The 19,902-nt window shown below is 42.9% G+C and overlaps 1 protein-coding gene across 12 annotated transcripts in view; it reads left to right on the top strand.

Moving 5' to 3' along the window:
* The window catches only part of mecom (MDS1 and EVI1 complex locus), a 135,666-nt gene that overhangs the window by 38,841 nt on the left and 76,923 nt on the right, over positions 1 to 19,902 (top strand). For all 12 annotated transcript variants that reach the window (XM_031293205.2, XM_031293200.2, XM_031293203.2 and 9 more), the window contains exon 2: positions 2,345 to 2,691. In XM_031293205.2, coding sequence (XP_031149065.1) covers positions 2,345 to 2,691 — 347 coding nt within the window. The remainder of the gene's footprint in view (positions 1 to 2,344; positions 2,692 to 19,902) is intronic.

Here is a 19,902-nt window from a genome sequence, read left to right as displayed (position 1 = left end):
CTGATGAAGGGCGTCAGCTTGCAATGATGAAGTAATGTCCATTACTGAACAAACAAACAGGACTATTTGCTTTAACTAGGCTGAGACACACACACACACACACACACACACACACACACACACACACACAGAGACACACAGACACACACACACACACACACACACACACACACACACACACACACACACACACACCAACCAATCAGATCATCTGTGTTCAGTGTCCTTACCGCCCCATGTCTAAGCACAGCTGCGGTCTTTGACTTATCAATCATCTGCACATGAAACCACAATTTTTAAAACTCTGAACATAGCATATTTGCTTTCGGCTAACGTTTACCTTACAGAAACATATATGTTTATGAGATGAAATGCTCTCGTTGAGTCCACTGGACCGGGGGAATTTCTGGTCTAAATCAAATATAAACTTGGAGACCAGTGTGAGGGGGGAAATGTCAGAGGAGAAACAGCAATGGAGGGATACAGTTACCTTTAAAAGCTCTTGTCCTTCTACCATATGGCAAACTTCACATCCAGGACTATAACCACGTTACTCCGTGCTGAAAATCATTACGTTGACTCCCAGAGCCACATTGGGTTTCATGCCCGGCCCGGCTCAGCAGAGTCTTTAAAAGACTTTCCCCTCAAACACGCAGGGCCCACACAGTGAGTGTGTCAAACACAATAGTTTCACTGACACTGTGATCAGGTATTGCTGCAGGCAATGACTATGAGAAACACTTAAGTTGTAGATCTGGTTCGACAAATACACGAACATACAGCATAACACAGAAAATGCAGCAAAAATATCTGTAATGGACAGCTGATTCAGCACAATGTGGTCATGCATAGATTTTCTTCCCCACAGCAAACACACATTTTGACAGGAATTATGATTCTTAACTGGCACAGGAAAATAGCTCCTGTGCTACTCATGCGGCAGTTAACAGTTTCACGTTCCTTTTCACCAGACATTGTGCTTTGACCTTGCACATATTTTAAGGATATTTATGCACTTGGCTTATCTTGTTCTTCAGTGTAAAGGTGAGAGCACATGAAAAAGTTCAACGACTTTGTCCAGGTCTTGAGTTAACCTGTTAGGTTAGTTTATGACCACCTGTGGCCAATCACAGTGACCCGTTCAGTCAATCAGAAGCATGGTTACTTCTTGGCCAGTGAACAAGAAATGTGTGCGGCGATCTGTGTGGATCAAAGGTTCCATGGCTGACAGCGCAGCGGTACAGTGTCACACAGGCAGCCCTTCAGGAATGTTCCTCAGCCCAGGGATGGGTTGTGGAGCCTCATTAGCAGAGCCCCCTCTCCCCGTAGCCTGTCAGCCTGTGTTAGGCGCTGCCCTTCTCAGATGTCCACTGGGAGAGCGGCAGCATCCTGTGAATCATTTCCGCCTTTGAGTGACTTTCTATCTCTCCGTGTGACACCTGGCTGGCAGTCTGTCATCCTAGATGGCTTCTTCATTAGCTCTTGCATTTGTCTTATTGCTTGTTTGGAGCAAATTGTATGCCAACTCGTCTTTCTGCCTTTCTGACTGCCTTTGCATGTAAATATATCCGTTTTTTCTTTCCACTTATTTCCGAGACTTTGGAACAGTGCTACTTTGATCCACCTGCACAATGTGTCACCACTGTGAATGACTCAATCCCTCTTCCACCATTAGACTTCACCAGCCACGTGTGCCACTCTGAAGAAGCCCAGTGTGGGTTCAAGGGTCGTACTTCTATGTCCTGTTTCACTCTATTCACAATTAACCCCAGTATGCTTCCCTCTGTTTTCACTGTACAGTGGAGAAAGAGTTCAGGAAAAGGAAATATAAAACAGTCAGAGCACTACAATGCTGAGCAGACCCCGCTTGCCAACCTTGGCATCAGCACAAACAGATGACAAACTTACCATGTTGCTGCTATGCGTTTTTGACATGTGAAGTCTTATTTTAAAATTTGATATGAATTTAAATGTGTCTGTTGGATGTTTCCTAGGCGAGGAACATGCCCAATGATTAGAAACTAGTAAAAAAAAAGAAGAAAAACATTGACATTAGAAAAAAAAGTGTGCTCCCTTTATGCTCTCCTGCTCTTTATTACTGAGTTCAATGAAAACAGAATCAAGGCTTTGTCACATGTTGTTACACATTTGTTGGACCTCTTGTCTTCTGCTAACTGATAAAGTTAATACATGCACACTTTGTATGTTTTACACAATTGTTAGTGTTGCAGAAACGTATCAAAGAACATTGGAAAGATAACCTGTTGCCAGTGTTAATTTGTGATAATCACAAAGACGTCACTGAGCATCGCCCTCACATAGAGACTCTCTCTGTCTTTCACAGGCGATGGTGACGATGAGTTTGCCCTCTACCCGTCTGACATCTTAGATGATGTATGTGGCTCTGATGGTGATCCCACACCTTCCTCGGCCCTGGCAGAGGACCCAGTGTCCCCTCTGCTCTCTGATGATGATTCTTCACCCCAGGACCCCTTGTCATTCCAACACCCAAGCATCTTTTTACCCCACGAAGATGTAGCCATTCCCCTGGACTTTGAACTGCGAGAGTCAGCAGTTCCGGGCGGAGGCTTTGGCATCTGGAGCCGCAGGAGGGTAAACGTCGGGGAGCGCTTTGGACCATATGAAGGAGAGCACATGCCTTGTCTCCAGGACCCTACTCAAGGCTGGGAGGTAGGAACATATTAAATGAAGAAGAGTTCATGTGCAAATTCTTAATGTGATCCAAAATGCTTGATTTGCACAGTCACTACGATTGACAGAAATTAATGTTTACACTGTAAGTAGTTATAATAATAAGTAATAAGAAAAAACATTCAGAAAACAGACTTTATTTTTTTTACAGTGGCCACCATATTTTTTTAATGGTTTTGGGATTACTTGGCAGCTAGGGTAAAGACATTTGCTCTACATAACGGAGCTTAAGCTTTGGTTCTAGTATAAACATGAAAAGTGCAGTTACAAGGTTTTTCTACAAGAGAAGTAGCGCACTTTCTGACAAGGGGGGGGTTCCTTGGCCAATATACACTGTAGCATTCACATCAGTCCTCTTTTTTCATTTCCTCCCATGTCGTCATGCTCACATTTAGCCCAGTGACCACAAGGCTGTTGTTGCCGTTTGCTGCCCAGTGATGTAATGTTAGCTCAGTGCCACTGAAAGAAAGGGAGTCGAGGTTGTGCTCTTAACTCAATTAAAATGAAAAGCTATAAATCCCTTTTTCATCCTGGTTAGGGACCCAGTGCGGCCATTGGCAAATCACATATTGGTCAGCCGGCACAAACAATCGAAGGCAGGGTCACGGGACAAGGTGAAAGGTTAGATGTGGTCTCCGTCAGTGTCATGCTTGTTTGGTTTTATAGAGTAGGAGGAAGGGGCTGGCAGAGTATCAGCCTCATTAAGTCTCCCAAAATAGATCCTCTCTAATTTGGATGTGAGGATCTAGTCCTTCATATTCAGGTTCTGTCGCTTTTGTAGAACAGAACCAAACTAATTTAAAAACTGCTGAGCATGCAGTTCATAAAGCAAAAGTCACAGGTTTAAATCAAAATATTCTTCAATACAGCATTCATTCTCTTACTAGAGTCTCCCTAACACTGAAGTCCATTTCAATGCTGCACTGTTACGCTGACTGAGAACGTTTTGGTAAAGTATCAACATTCGGCTCATTTAAATAGTTTGGGATTTGGACTGGTGCTCGTTGGCTTTGCATCATACTGTTGAGCGTTACCCCAGCCCATCAGCTCTGACTCAGTGGTTTTGGCTCAGACCAAACCAAAATATATATATTTTTTGTTTCACTCTGGACTACATTTCTCCAAGAAACAACTTCTCCCTAATTATGAACTACCGGGTGAGACAAAATTTATAAATGTCTGTTAAATTGAAAGTAAGGAAAAACTCATTCAACCCATTTTTATAAAATAATAAAATAATCTTAATAAAAAAAAGTCTCTCTCTCTCTAAGAGATTTACAGCTGATTGAACAAGCTCTCTGGGTTATTCTTTTTCCCAGGGAAGGAAATAAAGGAAAAAGAGGTTTCATGAATTTTAATCCGGCGGTAATTTATGGGTAGCTTGAATAATAATATGTATTTAAAAAGCTGAGGAGCTGGGATGTGAGTGTGCATATGTGTGTGTCTGGGGGCAGGCGGGTGGGGGGGATTGAGGGGAAAGATGGGATCCTGGCGAGGCAGCACTGTATCACAATGTTTAATTACCACCCTGACAGCGAGCCATAACTCTTTCCATTAAGTAAATAAGTTGTAAAGAATTTATGATGAAATGCCACATTATTCAGAATGGATATTCAGTGATGACATCCCTCTGCATTAAATATGGTAAACGCCATTAAGCCCTCCTGACCCTCCCCCCTCTTCTCCCATGCCCACCCGTTTACCATCCCTCGCCCATTGCTCACCCCCCCTCCCGCCTGCAAACCGTCAATATGCCAATAAGCCTGCGGAGGGTCTGTAAAAATAAAATTGATTTGGCAAATGTGAGTTAAGATAGATATGTTTGCTTTCATCATCAATTCCATGCAGCGTAGTGAGGTGATGTCACCGACCGGGGAACGCTAAAGTGGCGCTCCCATCTGGAGCGTTTGATGGAGGGCCCTGAGCGGCCCAGGCCAGTGGTGACAGACTGGGGGAAGTTTGTCACCAGGGAGGCCACAGTTCCTCAGAGCCATCACCATAAATTTGGGGGCTTTATTCATAAAGGGGTAGGGTGAGTTATGGCGTCCATGATGCTTTATGAATACAGGAATGGTGACTTATGGGAAAGATAGCTTCAGTAAATAAGCGGTAGAGAGGCAGCAGTGAGGGGTCTGTCAGGCTGTGACGCTCACCTACAGTACACAGTCGTATGCAGAAATGGAGTGCTGACTGTGCCAGTAGTCATAATGCTCATTGTGTGCATGTGCATGTGTGTATTTTTGTGTGTTTGTGAGCTGAGACAAATCTATTAATGAGTGCTTTTGGTAAGTTTATGCTTTTTATAAGAGTGAATTGTGTTTGTGTTAAGGATGTCTTTATGTGTTAAGGATTTCTTTATGAATTTCTTTATGTCAAATCTTAACTGTGTCAGTATAAATATTTTCTCCCAACCACTTTCTTGACTGAAGATTTACTTTCAGTTCAACAAATTCAAGTGTAAACTGAAACCAGACTAGATTTGGCATCAATTCATGTAACAGGTGAAAATTCAAATAATAGAGGGTTAGGTACTCAATTTGTTTTCCCAGAATTTATTTAATAATTTCACTTAAATAATGGAAATTAAAATAAACCATGAACTGTAAAATATTGCATTCTTTCATATGACAGAATGGCGATGAGGTGGCCTGCACTTGCCCATAGTATTTGCATGTATTCTCTCCTTGAAAATAGTCTTAACGCGTGGATGCCCACCAGTCCATATTCTGCTGTCTCTCTCTCTCTGAGTCGTTAGGCACATTGAAAATCTTCACTCAAATCAGCCCCACGGGATTATGGGTCCTGGGCTTAGAAAACTGGGTGCCTCCTGCTGTAGGAGCGATGGGCGGAGCAGGTTAGGGGTGCGAGAAGGGGTGGGATGGTGAGTGGGGCGGGACAGGGGCGCTTTAGGGCCTTTGTGCACTTCTTGAGTGAGAGGCGGAGGTGGAGGTGGAGGCGATAGTGTTGGTGGTAGTGGTGGTGGTGGTGGTGGTGGGGAGGTGGTGAGGGAGATTAGCAGTGATGGTGAATGGGAGTAGAGGATTAGGTGGCTGGGCAGGGCCTTTCCTGGCTCTGCCTGTCTCCTGAACCTCCCCGGTCATGAGAGGATGGGAGGATGGAAGGAGGAGAGGCAGCTGCCTGGCCGGGAGGAGACCCATCATTTCAACTGTTGTCAGCTGAAATTCTTGCATTTCTAACGATCTACTGAGAAGTTTGTATTGTGTGTTTGTACTGTAATACTAAGTGTTGGATCATAAACTTTTAATTTAATATTCCAAAAAGACATTTTGTCATGAAACTTTAGTTCATAGAGCCTGTGGTTATGGTGCCAGCAGGTGATTTTCATATTTACAAAACAACGGAAACGACAAGAAAATCTAACATGCAAGGTTTTTGAGGCAGTTTTGCAACTGTAGTTCAATTGTATAATAATAATTTATACTTTATATAAGTTAGTAGTTACTTCTTTTGCCATTTTCCCTTTTATATGTACAGACAGTGTGAACTGAACAGGATTTTGTGTGTTGCATGTGTGTCCACATGCACCCTTATGCGTGCATGTGTGTGTAAGACAGAGTGTGAGAGTGTGGATGGAGGGCGTTTCGAGAGGGCGTATGTTTTGTGCACGGATAAGCCGCTGTCCTGAATGAATGCAGATGTCTGGCTCGCTGTCCGCCTGTCCCCTGTGCGCTGACGGCCTGTCACCTCTCTCTGTCACAGGGAGAAAGAGCCACTCTCGGCCCTCCTAAAAGCCCCTTAATCCCCGAGCCCCTGCCACATCCCATCCACTGTCAGCTGAGATGGCCTTGCCCACAGCAGCGCTTAGAAAGGCAGGCGCTAGGGATGAACCTCTCTGTCACTCACGCACCTCTCAATGGACACACATCTTCACATTTTCACACACACGCATGCACACACACATATAGTTTTTCTTCAGAAATTCAAAGTGGAAAAGTCCTGCGTCTGCAAAGGCAATGTGAATGCCAGTTGTCAATGCATTGTGCTGCATGGATACAACGGCTGCGCTGACATCATCGTGGGACCTGTTTTCTCTCATGAGAAGAGCACTAACTGGCTGCTAAGACACTGTGTAATTATGAAGTAGCTGTTCATAGCATACACTTGGGTCTCATTGGCACTTCATGAATTGTAAAGAAGACAATAAAGACCATTAAAATCTGTTGTGTGAGACCGGATAGTGTGAGGAGGGAAATGTGTCACCATGTAGACAGAATGTGGACAAGGGATTGTTGAATTGTGCTGCAGAGGAAGCACATGTCCTTTAATTATACATTCTTTAATTATAAATACAGCTTCACTTCTGAGCTGTGTAAGACTAGTAGTTAGGACATGTAGTTTGATAGACCTGAGGGTAAAATAACTACTGGAGGTGATGGATTAGGGCTAAGACCAAGGCTTAGCATAGAATATGAATTTAGACTAAGAGGTCTGAGGGTATAGGATGGACTCAGGTTGAAGTGGGTTTTAACTTGTCTATATGGTCCGTGTACTTGGTGGCCAATGGATTTTCGTTTTGAAAGGAAAAAAACAAAAACGAAAAACGGCCAGTTTCCCAATTACCATTAGTAAATAGGAAAACAAAAAACGGAAAACAACCCATTATTCGTTTTTTGTTTTGATATTAAAAAACGGAAAACGAAAAACAATCTCGTTATCCGATTTTCTTTGATGTATTTGTAGACTCGGAAATTAAAATGTGTGTATAAATCTTATTCCTTTGTCAGTACCCGATCCGTACCGCCTGTAAAATCCGTTCTGTGCACTGCCTGATCAGTTCTACGCTTGTACGAACACCGGCAAACTTCACAGCTCTATGCATGCATTGGCGTAAGGATGTTTGGACATTCCCGGTTACCGGAAGAAAACATTAGACAGTGACAGTAGACCGTTATGATGGCAAAGATGAAGTTTACAAGGTGTTTGCTGGAGTTTCCTAAAGTATCTGTTAATGATATACGGAGGGTCGTCCGGCCATCCAGTACAATACCATGTAGCAAATTAAATAAAGGCTTCAAATTTTACGTTTCGTCATTTCTTTGCAACTTTAGTTAGCTATGAGTATGCTAACGTTAGATTGTAGTGGAACGAAGCAGCACTTTCTAACGTCAAAAATCGCAGACCAAACACTACACAATTGGACATGTTTCAGCAGGAATGTGACCCGGAATTGGGGAGAATTTAACAACATTGCCAGCTAAGATGACCGTTAGCATGTAGCTACTAAAGTGTTTACTGCCGTTAGCATGTAGCTACTATAGTGGTATACAGCAGTGGTGGCTGGGAGAGCTGTCATCCCATCTTCAAAAGGACACTTATGTACGTTTACACTTCATCGCATTAATAATAGACAGTCTATGGTTATTAGTCAAGACGAAGTATTAAAGGTACAAACATTAACGTAAACAACACAACAATGATGTCGCTACACAGTTTTGGATCAGTGACAAGTTTTGAATGTTTGTAGCTATAACTATTGTATAATAAAGATTTAATAAAAAAAGATTTAATAAAAAAGTTGTAATGTTTGGTCGTAAAGTGTTGACACATGTTACTTATATCAAAGAATTTCTAATAAGGGAAGAAGTACCACTCTCTCGTTACTTCCGGCTTCTGAACTGGTTGCAGTTCCACCAGAGTTCCAAATAGGGGGCGCTCACAGGCCAGTGCAGAATGAATGGGACTCTATGGAGCTATACCCCTCAAAATCCACTTTTCTCAGGATATAATTTTTTGTCTAGTAATTTGAATTTATATATATATATACTAAGCTAACGTTAGTTTAGCTAACAGCTAATTCGGCTAACCGCTAGCTGATTGTAGCGGTCTGCCGTTAGCCTCCACAGGCAAGCTAACGTTAGTTTAGCTAACGGCTCATTCGGCTAACCGCTAGCTGATTGTAGCGGTCTGCCGTTAGCCTCCACAGGCAAGCTAACGTTAGTTTAGCTAACGGCTAATTCGGCTAACTGCTAGCTGAGACAGCATGTAATAACTTTAAAAGACCCTCAAAATAAAACTTGAAAATAAACGTTGACATATATAACAAACACCTAACATAACAGCTGTTACGTCAGTTCTACTTTACTTGTGCTCATTTAAAATACAATCACTCAATACTTGTCTTTATTGTTATTACTGTGAAGTCTTAATTTAGCTGTAGCCTGCTTTTCCCATTACGTTTGAGTTAACGTTATTTTAGACTGAATCTAGCTGTCAGCTAGCGGTTAGCCGAATTAGCTGTTAGCTAAACTAACGTTAGCTTGGCTGTCGACCGGAAGCGTGGAACAGATCGTGCAGTGTCGTAAATCCTCGTACATCCGCGCATGCGCGAACATTTTGCGCATGTGCAGAACGGATCGTGCAGGCAGAACGGATCGTGTACTGACAAATACAACTTATACACACGTATTTTAATTTCCGAGTTCCATCTACAAATACATCAAAGACAATCGGATAACGAGATTGTTTTTCGTTTTCCGTTTTTTAATATCAAAACAAAAAACGAATAATGGGTTGTTTTCCGTTTTTTGTTTTCCTATTTACTAATGGTAATTGGGAAACTGGCCGTTTTTCGTTTTTGTTTTTTCCTTTCAAAACGAAAATCCATTGGCCACCAAGTACACGGACCCTATACTGTAGTTACAATGTTCTAATTAAATTAAACATGCGGACAGTCACCACAAACACAGAACTAGGTTAAGGCTTAGTCTACCTTTCACCCTGCTATCTAAGTCAGTTTAACTGGATGCTTGCAGTGTATGATCTGATTCCTTATCTATATAGTATAAATGAGTATCATACTCATTCACATTCACATTCAAATAATCTGCAATTTATGATTTAGCCCTAACTATTACTTGATCATAGTTTATTTGCCATAACCATGATATTTTCTTAACCTTATCCATGATGTACTGTAGATGTGATGGGCAGATACTGTAGAATGTGAAAATGGTAGCATGTGAAGTAAAACCATTTGTTGGCATAGAATGTAATCTGGGGTTTTGCAGAATTATGCTCTGTGGACATTCTTGTCTGGTAATTGTGGTTGTATAAAATGCTTCAAACTGACTGTATCACAAAAAAGCTGGAGTCAAATTGTGTTTACACTTTTACACTTGGCCATTAAAACGGATTCTGATTGATTTACTACCATCACAATAATCATCTCAAATGTCTAAAATACCATATGTCACAACAACCAGTCACAGTAAGTCTTCCTAACCCGCAATTTCCACCAGCTCCGGAACGGTGGCGAAGTCAATAGGTTTCCATTAAAGTCAATGTGTGTATTTCCTCTGACTGCGGAACGACTGCGTTCCGACTCTGTCCCAGCTCCGGCGATCCGCAGCCCTCCGGAGCAGATACACAGAGCTTCTATTTTTGACGGATGCCGTAGAGCTCCGCAGCAATTCAGCACAGGGCAGATTGTGCGGGACAGGAAGTCGAGCACAGAAACAAAATAAAACATCCGGTTAATTTAATTATCAAAATAAAATACACCGTGCTCACGGCGGATCATATTTCCCTGCACTACACCTTGAAAACACAGCACAGAGTTGTTTCCCCTCTACTCCTCTGGATGGAAACAAACTGTTGTTGGTTTTGTGGTTCTGTTTATAGAAACTACATCCTGTTATATCGCGCGATCATACGTGAATTCGCGAGATCTTGTGGGTCCTCGTGACTTGAGCTGTCAGTCATGGCCACAGCCGTTCCGCAACAAATCCGGACCTGGTGAGTATTGAAGGACGGCGGAGCATGGAGCCAATATGCAGCGGAGTTGATCCGCAGCCGTTCCGCAGTTGGTGGAAATTGTGGGTAAGACCGAAGACTGTCAGCTATTTTGATGAACAGTTATAGTTTATATATAGTTTTCTATTTAATCAATTCTAGGATTGATTGGATTACAGTACATTGGCCCCAATCCTAGTGAGTAAATATATAATGTGCCTTAACCTGCTGAGCTACCAAAACACCCCTGGCCTCTAACTTCCTTTACATGGTGCAGAGTGTGCAGCCCCATTATGCCTTCAGCCACGTGTGTCTGTGTCTGCTTTTGTCTCTCCTGGTGTCTGTGAGGGAGATGAGCTCCCCATTCAGTGTAACTGGAGCTTGATTGTCTTGGACGGGAGTGATGTCCATTCAAAAATCCCAAAGACAAAACAAGCTGGGGGTCCGTCTCCCTGCCTTCTCATTTGATTGTAATCCCTTTCTTTGGGTTAATCTGTTGTTTGCTGGTGCTGGTTGTGGCTTGTGTTTGTCTGTGTGTGTGTGTGTGTGTGTGTGTGTGTGTGTGGGAGGGAAGGGGGGGGATGAGGGGGGATGAGGCAAATTCATAAAGAGAGGTTGTGAGATAAAGTGTCAGATGATTTACCTATATGAGTGAAGGGTCAGTCAAATCAGTTTTTTTTTCTCTCCCAGTTAAAAAGGATGAAGAAAAAAAATTATACTCATTTTTGATTTCCCCCTCATTCCTTAGCGCTACTCCCCCTTCTCCTTCTCACACCCTCCTCCCTCCTTCTCTGTCTGAGTTCCCAGCAGGGAGAGGAAGCTATGTTAACTAACTGAACAAAGTCAGAGTGAATTGCAGAAGGACAAAGGCGGGCGTGAGTGGGGGCTATGCCAGTTGGAAGGTGTAGCCAGCAGCACAATACCAGGTGAAGGAGGCTCTCATTAGGGGTCCATCCAAGCAGGGCAAAGGTCACGGGCCTTATTAGATCTGAAGTGAATAGAACAACTTGTTTGATTGAAGGAGTTCAGGAAAAGGAGCGATGAGGAAGGAGGAGTTCACCTGTTTGAAAAGCTCAGAGGGGGGACATGTTTCTCCCCCCATTATATCTGACCCGACTAGCTGATAGCTCACGGTGAGAGTCACAACACACACATAACACTCTGAGCTGAAAAAAGGAGGCTGATCGGAAACACATGCAGGGCCAACTCAATAACACAATGACAAATGTCTAGACAGCCACAGATATAATAGAATTTATGTGCAGGTGCATTGACTCATCGGCGGGATATAAATGCCACGGCCTCATAACACACATTTACATCATCTATTCTCAGCTGTTATAGTTCTCTGGATACTCTGAGGAAGATGTACACTGCAAGACTTGCTGGAACAAGAAAGCTTTAAAGTCGCTGTCTAAGCCATTACTTCTAAGACATTTTTGTGTTATTCAATGTTTTACAGAGGGAAGTAAAATGTGAGAGAAGTGAAAGTTTCATGTAGCAAAGTTTACCAGCTTGAATTAATTACCACGCAAGAATTAAATTTTTTATGTTGCCTACTAAAGAGCCTTAAAGCTATTTGTTTAAGGTTAAACTGTTCTAAATGAACCTTTAATAAAAATGTGATACAACCGCCTTTTAATTTGCAACTCTATAGGCAGTAAATGTGGTGAAGGTACTGAGGTAATATTAGGAAAGAAGTGAGGAAAATGTGCAAGAGCTACTGACTCCCCCCAACATAGGAGCACTCGAATCAAACGCACCTCGTCAGCTGTCTACAAAACTCCCCTGGACAAAAAAGGGCTGCAGCACTGCGTGTTTGGAATGTGTATGCGTACCCACAAAAATACACTAACACCATAAATCCCCTAGTTTTACACACACACACACACACACACACGCACACGCACACACTCACACTAAAAACGTGCCCCTGCACTCTGCACAGATAGGAGTGAAAATGAGGGGACCCCTAAACAGCGTACAGGAAACAGAGGTGATGAATTCCGTGTGCAGGGCCACAGAGCCAAGCTCATAGATACCTTATCGAGGGGAATTGATAGGGGAAGGGCCTTCCCTTAAAACAGACTACTGATTGTTTCCAAATGTCTTCCCAATGGGGAGGGTTAGAGAGAGGGAGAGACAGCGACTCAGGGGCAGAGTTGCAGGCTTTTTATTGGTCCAGTCCGGGGACACAGAGAGGGAACAGCAACTCTGTCCTGGCTTTCCTGCCCCGAGTTGCTGCTAGTTCTTAACTACCAGTCAAATCGCATTACCAAGGCAGTAAATCTAAGTACCGGTTAACGCAAATAATCAAGAGCTAATGCTGCTCTACGAAACCACTTTCTCTGTGTCTGTGGTCAGAGCTGCGCAAACAGGCACAAGCCAGGGCCCTCTGTCCTCTTAGCCTGACTCTCCCTCACTCTCTCACGGCTATTATAACCTACACACAGTGTGCGTGCGTGCGTGTGTGCGTGCGTGCGTGCGTGTGTGTGTTCACTCACGTTTAAATGTCTCTTCTGTCTCTGCGCTGCAGTTCAAAGGGTAATGGGACAGTGCGGTCTGGTTTGAGAGCTTTTTACTGGCTTAAGAGCTAAAAAACGCAGGCCAGGCCACATTCAGCACAGTAACATCGTACCCCTCTTCCAATTACTTCATATTGCCGCTCCAATTAGAGTGGAGCAGGTCCAAAACCAGAACTGAGAGCTGCTAGGTTTAGAGAGAGAGAAAGCAGAGGCCCCGGGTGGCAGTAATGAGGTCTTAACCCCGACTTTGCTCTATTATGTCATAATGCTTTAATTTAAGCCATATGATAGGCTGCTGTGCACTCTTATGTTATTGGAAAGTCAATATTTGTGAGCTGGCCCTGTCTGGTCCCCTCAGATGTGGCCTAGGAAGTAAGTGCAAAAAGCCAAAGAGTGCTAAGGAGCAAATGATTGACAGAAGGTTGCTCAGGGAGGGTATTGCATGTGAGGTGATGGCATCCTGCTTCCTGACACACCTTTATTAAATGATAAGATAAATAGATAAGATAAATAAGTATGTCACGTCTACACTGGCTGATGGATACTTTACTCTACAAAGCACTGTGTCACACATGTAGTAGTACTCAATACAAAGGTGATGAAACCTAGCACGCTCTTAGTACTACTAGTATTGGCAGTATTATTACTAACAGCAGTGTTAGTTTCATGTATAGTTCAGTTTCATGGTGGCAGTTCCTCATGTAAAGTAACATACAGGTCATTCAACTGATTCTACACAGCATCTGTACTAAACTACCCAACAGAAGTGGGCAGATTTAGCTCCATTTCAACCAGCTACAACCTTAAAATCCTGCTTTTACCTTAATATATCAGTAATCATAATAAAATAGTATCATATATGAGAATATAATGCTCTGGGAGTGGCCAGTCGGCATAATGAGTACTGTTTGTTTTAATACTTAAAATAGGTTTTGCTTTTAATACTGATGTGCACATACAAATTGTATTATTGTGCGTTAAGGGTACTTTTGAATGCTGGACTTTTACATGTAATGTGGTATTTTTACGTTGTGGTATTATTATATTTGCTTAAGATCTGAATATGTGTTATCACATTACGTTTTACACAACAATATGCTCCTGCCCACACTCACGTTGGCATCACTCTGCAATCAAAAGCAGTTTTCTGGCCTACTGTTGCACCGAGTGCTAATTAACTAACAGTGGATTTGTTAATAGTTTGTACAGTTTTTGAAGGTCACATTTTAAATTAGTGTGGCTCTTGTATTTAATGGGATTAATTACCATGGTAATAACCCACAATCTCAGGTTGCATTATAATGATACAGTCCATCAATTTTTTTCATTGCATAATTACAATAGGGGATGTTTAATTATATTGAGAATAAACATGCATTTTTTCTATAATAAGAACTGAGTAGAAAATACTATCTTTTGAAAGAAGGGAAAAATTTACTGCTTGTACAGCTTTAGTAACAAGATCAGAATCACTTGAAACTTTCATGGAAGAAATGTTTGAGTGACGGTACAGAAAATGTACAAAACATAATAACTACTACTCTTCTGCAAGTGTTCCCTCTAAAGTGAACTCTCAATGCTGCACTATAGGCTACATATGCTGCAAATCAGACTTCATTTGTTTTCTGCAGAGTTACATTTCTTGTTTACACTCAAAGTGACTTCAGGAATGTTATTCTAACTACATTACAGCAGCTTTTGCAGGGTATCTCTTTCATACTCAGCATTGTTCATTGTTTGAAGATGTAAATTGAGCAATAAAAAGGGAATGCTTACGGGATATATTGGATTAGACATCCAGCATACTGTATGCTCATGTGTTTTGTATTATAGTTTTCTAAACTTTAGACGTTAAACTAACCCTAACCCATAGGGCAGGAGATTGAGCTCTACACATGGCAGTCACCCTTAAATCCACAGATAAATGCAGCTCACTCATGCAAAGATGGTGGGGAATAGATAGTGTTTCTCCTCCTGGGAGAGAGTGGTGGGGTGACTGGGGACTTAAAACATGCGTATGCACAGCTACTGAGGGGGTAGTCTGTGAGAAGATAGGATAGGCAAACTAGACAACTAAGACAGGGTGAAAACAAGAGTGATAGATGAGGCAGAAGAAAGCCAAAGACAGATAAAGGGGAGGGAAGAGTACAAGAGAGAAAGACTAAATCAGTCAGAGTGAATGAAAGAGAGGCAGAATGAGCTGAAGAGGTGGAGAGAGAACTCAATGTCCTGTCTCTGGTACGTGCCGAGGGAGACAGATTTCCCGGTGGAGTGTTCCCAAGTGTCCCCCTGCAGTCTGTAATAGGATTTTTCAGGCTACAGCAGGTAGTCAGCGAGGGAACTTTGTTTGTCGGTGCTCACAGATAAGGGTTAATGCAGCCCAAAGGTTCCTCCACTACACAGGGCGCTCTGGGAGTCTGTCGCTTCCTCCTCGTCGGGCCTGCGCTGTCAGCACCAATCCGTCAGAAAGGATTTCTTCCTGCAAAACTCAGTGGCCATTTCTGACATCTCCAACAAACTAATTGTTGTCTCCAGTCCTGGCAAGCCCTGTGAAGTCCTAACGAGTTAGCGTCTTCTGCACAGATGAGAAAAAAGTTGCAAAATCAATTTCTCAGCCGAAATTACGCTTTGTCATCAGCCGAGGAGAGGAGAGGAGAGGAGAGGAGAGGAGAGGAGAGGAGAGGAGAGGAGAGGAGAGGATGCCAAGACAGACCGGCCAGAGTCTCTGAGAGCAGGGTTCGTGTCATACGTATTCTCTCCTCCAAACTCTTTCTGCAAGCTGTTTTATGATCTCTTCCCTTCCCTCCAAGCCACTTTATGACAGGCATTGTAATGTCTTTAGAGTTCTGGGCAACCTCTGATTGGGCCATACAGTGCTTCTCTCTGGCCCTGAGTGACAGTGGGACCAGGTCCAACCACCACCCAGAACACAGAGCCATAAATCATCCTGCTGGCACCGGGCTCCACTTCCTTAACAGCTACCAGTTCCGGCAGGGGACAAAAAGGCTTTTGTGGGCTTTAAGCAGCCAGAACCTCTCCTCTCTTTGAGGATTCTGAGGTTTATGAGCAATGCTGAGAAAGATTGTGGGGGGAAGAGAGTAAGAGTTTACACACACACACACACACACACACACACACACACACACACACACACACACACACACACACACACACACACACACACTTTATTCCTCTCTTATTAAGTAAGTTTAACAATGCTATGACTGAACTATGGATAATAGCTACTGAATGAGAACACCTGTTGGACAGCAGGTCTCGATCAGATCAGCCACTGTTTGTTTATATACCTCACCGTGGAAACTTCCCATTGTTATTACTTTACGAAGATAAAGTCATCAGCTTTCAGTTTCTGCAGGAGCCCAACTTGGCGATTTCATCACTGTGTAGGGATGTGGGTAGAATCAGACTGCCAGAGCTGTGGCGGCCCTCACCAAAGGTGGCCTCCCTCCATCACTCCGTCCCTCCCTCCCTTCTTTACATTCCTTATTTCTACCAGTCTCCGTCCTCCCTGTGTGTTTGGATGGCTCCACCTCAATGTCAGCCTGTGAGGGACGGCTGTTTTCCTTGCAGGCCAGATCAAGACAGGAGATTGGCCCCAGGGGGCCTGAGGATGTGAAGCTTCTGACACGTCCCGTAAATCTAGGGTGTCCCATCTCTACTGCTCGATCTGCGCACAGCAATGAGAACACCAATGAGGCGTGAGGATGAACATTCCTCAGGCCGTTCTCACACAAACCCCTGGGTTTTGCTTGGAGAATAATACTTTGCTGCCCCTCTTCTCTGACTAGTAAGCTGTCCACCTCAGCAAAACGTCTGTATTTCTACCCCTGTTGAAATAAATCCCCAAACCCCAACATTTTAGGCATAAAAGTTTTCACAGGAAGGCTGCTTGCTTAGTGTATGGTCTTGTGTTTGTGTTAAATGATGAATATGAAATGGTGTGTTATTCTAGTGTCTATGAGAAGCAGTTTCTTTGATATACTTAATTCCTATAATCCTCTGCCATGTCTGTCTCAATCCAACAGCATCGAGCTGGCAGAGCTCCGCAAATGCACGCAGACTAATTTATATACACACTGACATACACACATATCCTTACACATGCACTATAGACATATTATTCCCATGTGTGGGACTATGTGTGGGGTAGTTAAATATTTTGCACCTATGCAACTACTATCTATCTATATTTAACTACAAATACAAATACATTATTTTTCTGGGACTGTTGCTGTCACCAAGTACCTTAAATGAAAACTGTATTGGGTGTGGAAATATTTTTTACTAAATGGTTGGGCCATGCTTTCACGTGTCTAACAGGGAAATTAGCAGTACACAGAAAGACAAACAGATGGGCACTTGACACACAAATCAGTAGACAGAGGAAAAGAGACAGACAGACTAAAAAGTAGACTGACCAACCAATAAGTACACAGCAGACAGGCTGGGCCCCGGCCAGCCCATGTGTCCCCTTTTCTCTTCACCCACCCAGCCACGTTAGCCAGATTTTTCACCCAAATGGAAATGCAGCCTGTCATTTCCACGCAGCCTCCAACCGCTCTGTCTGTCCAATCCGTCACAGCACGCCGGCGGCCGCGCAAATAGGCCTGCCACTCTCACTGTCATCTGAGTAACGGATGTCCCATCGTTACCACAGGGTGGGACCAGGCAGCACTCAGGTCCACTTTCGCTCCTCCTCATTTTTCCTCCATCCTCCTCCGTCCTCCTCTCACAACCTCATCCTGGTGATGAGCCTTTTGGACCTCTCTAGGATTTTAAGGTGGATGTGTGTTTGTGGGTGCTTTCTGAGAACACAGGCATATGTATTTTTTTTCTTTGTGCAATGAATGTCTCCTCCCAATCTCCCAACACATGGCCCAATCTCCCCATCAAGAGTCAAAAGCAGCGGTATAATAGGAGCAGGGGTGGGGTGAAATAAATTGTGTCCCAGACTGGTAACCTAACAGCCATCATAAATAATGTAGACCTATTTGAAGGGGAAGATGGGGCATTAGAAGCTATTTACAGTGCAGGAGCCATGCTATCGATCAGCATGGGACGTCCCATAGATAAGAATGGGATGATGTCATGGTTATTTATGGTGATTCCCAATGGTAAGGCTACAAAAGGGATTTCGGGGTGACAGCATCATCAGTTTTTTTGGGGTGCGGGGGGCATGATGCATTCTGCCATCAATGAAACAACCAGCAGGGTGGTTGAGGGAGGTGAAGTGCAGCAGTAGCATGCCTCTGATATACACATATCAACATGCACACGCACATTCAGTACACATGGACCTACACATGCAGACATGCATGGACATAGACAACCCAACCTGCACACACAAACATTCTACATGCATACAAACACATACACAATGCTTAGATAAATGCCTCTGGTGTGATTAGGGTCCATAAAGAGTAGTTGGAGGAGATGGCTCAGAGGAGATACAGTACATTACTGTCTCCATGCTTCACATACACCAGCACACATATAAAGAGTGCAATAAAACACTGGTTCTCCACTGGTGTGCTGTGAAGTGAGCCAAAGGCCATATTCAATACGAGTCTGAGACAGAATTACCATTCAGGGATCACTGCTCGGGTCACATAAGTACATGAACCTCACTTTATTTAGAGAATTTAGAAACTGTGACATATGGAGACTGGCTAAGGTGAACCTTGGAATTTGACCAGATGTCATGAATACTGTTAACTTAATAACAAATGCAGCAATTGGTCACCTATTACAGTGGTCTGGCAAGTAGTAAGGTTACCTAAAACCACTAAAATATTGCTTAACCTGACTTTTTATCAGGGTTAATGCTAATAAATAGCGTTTCTAACTAATCCAGGTAACTCTACGTGGACAGCAACTGATGGTTACCAAATACCAAATTACATGTGAGCAAAAATTGAATTAATAACAAGTTTACTTTTACTTTTGTCCATCATGTTACTGCGTAATATGAGGGCAAATCGTGTTGCAAAAATGTTGTCAACTTTCCGAATAGTTTTTTCAGACTTGAGGCGGTATTCATGTGAATTTTCTCAGTCTGAAATTTTTTTTCCAATTATTCTGACACCACATGAATGCAACATAAGACATGTGAATGTCTTATCACTTGATCAAATCACTTGATATTAAATCATCTGCTCAAACTGCTGGTTCAATTTTAAAACTGCTCAACTATTTCATACAAAAGAAACACCATCTTATGACACCTTATGCTAAACAAAAACGTCCTCAATAAAGAGGAAGAGAGGTCAGATTTACAGTAAACATGTAGATATATAGGGCACTGATTGGCATATCCTGTCTTTGTAGCTTTATGTGTGTTGTAATAATTAAGTTTGTCTCCTAGCTGTAAACAGTCATGTATTGGCATTATTTTATACTGTACAAGCTTAAGTAAAATTTAAATTTCAAATATTTTATGTATTTTCCATATAACAAAACAATTTAAAACATTTATCTGGGGCTGGGTCCTTGGGGGGTTCGAATCCGACCCACAGCCCTTTGCTGCATGTCGTCCCCACTCTCTCTCCCCTCTCCTGTCTTAAAGTTATTCTGTCGATTAAAGGTCATAAAAAGCCCCAAAAAATAATCTTAAAAAATAAACATATATCTGTTAAAGTGTGGCAACAAAATTCACTGAGGTGGGATGCCTGGATAGCTCAGTTGGTAGAGCGGGCATCCATATATAGAGGTTTACTCCTCGACGCAGTGGGCCGGGGTTCGACTCCGACCTGCGGCCCTTTGCTGCATGTCATTCCCCCTCTCTCTCCCCTTTCATGTCTTCTGCTGTCCTGATAAAATAAAGGCTGAAAATGCCCAAAAAAATCATCTTAAAAAAAAATGTCCAGGGTCCAGGTCTGACCTGTGACGATTT

This window comes from Sander lucioperca, chromosome 5, assembly GCF_008315115.2.
Source record: "Sander lucioperca isolate FBNREF2018 chromosome 5, SLUC_FBN_1.2, whole genome shotgun sequence".
Lineage (NCBI taxonomy): Eukaryota > Metazoa > Chordata > Actinopteri > Perciformes > Percidae > Sander > Sander lucioperca.
This window is presented reverse-complemented; position numbering and strand designations above follow the sequence as displayed.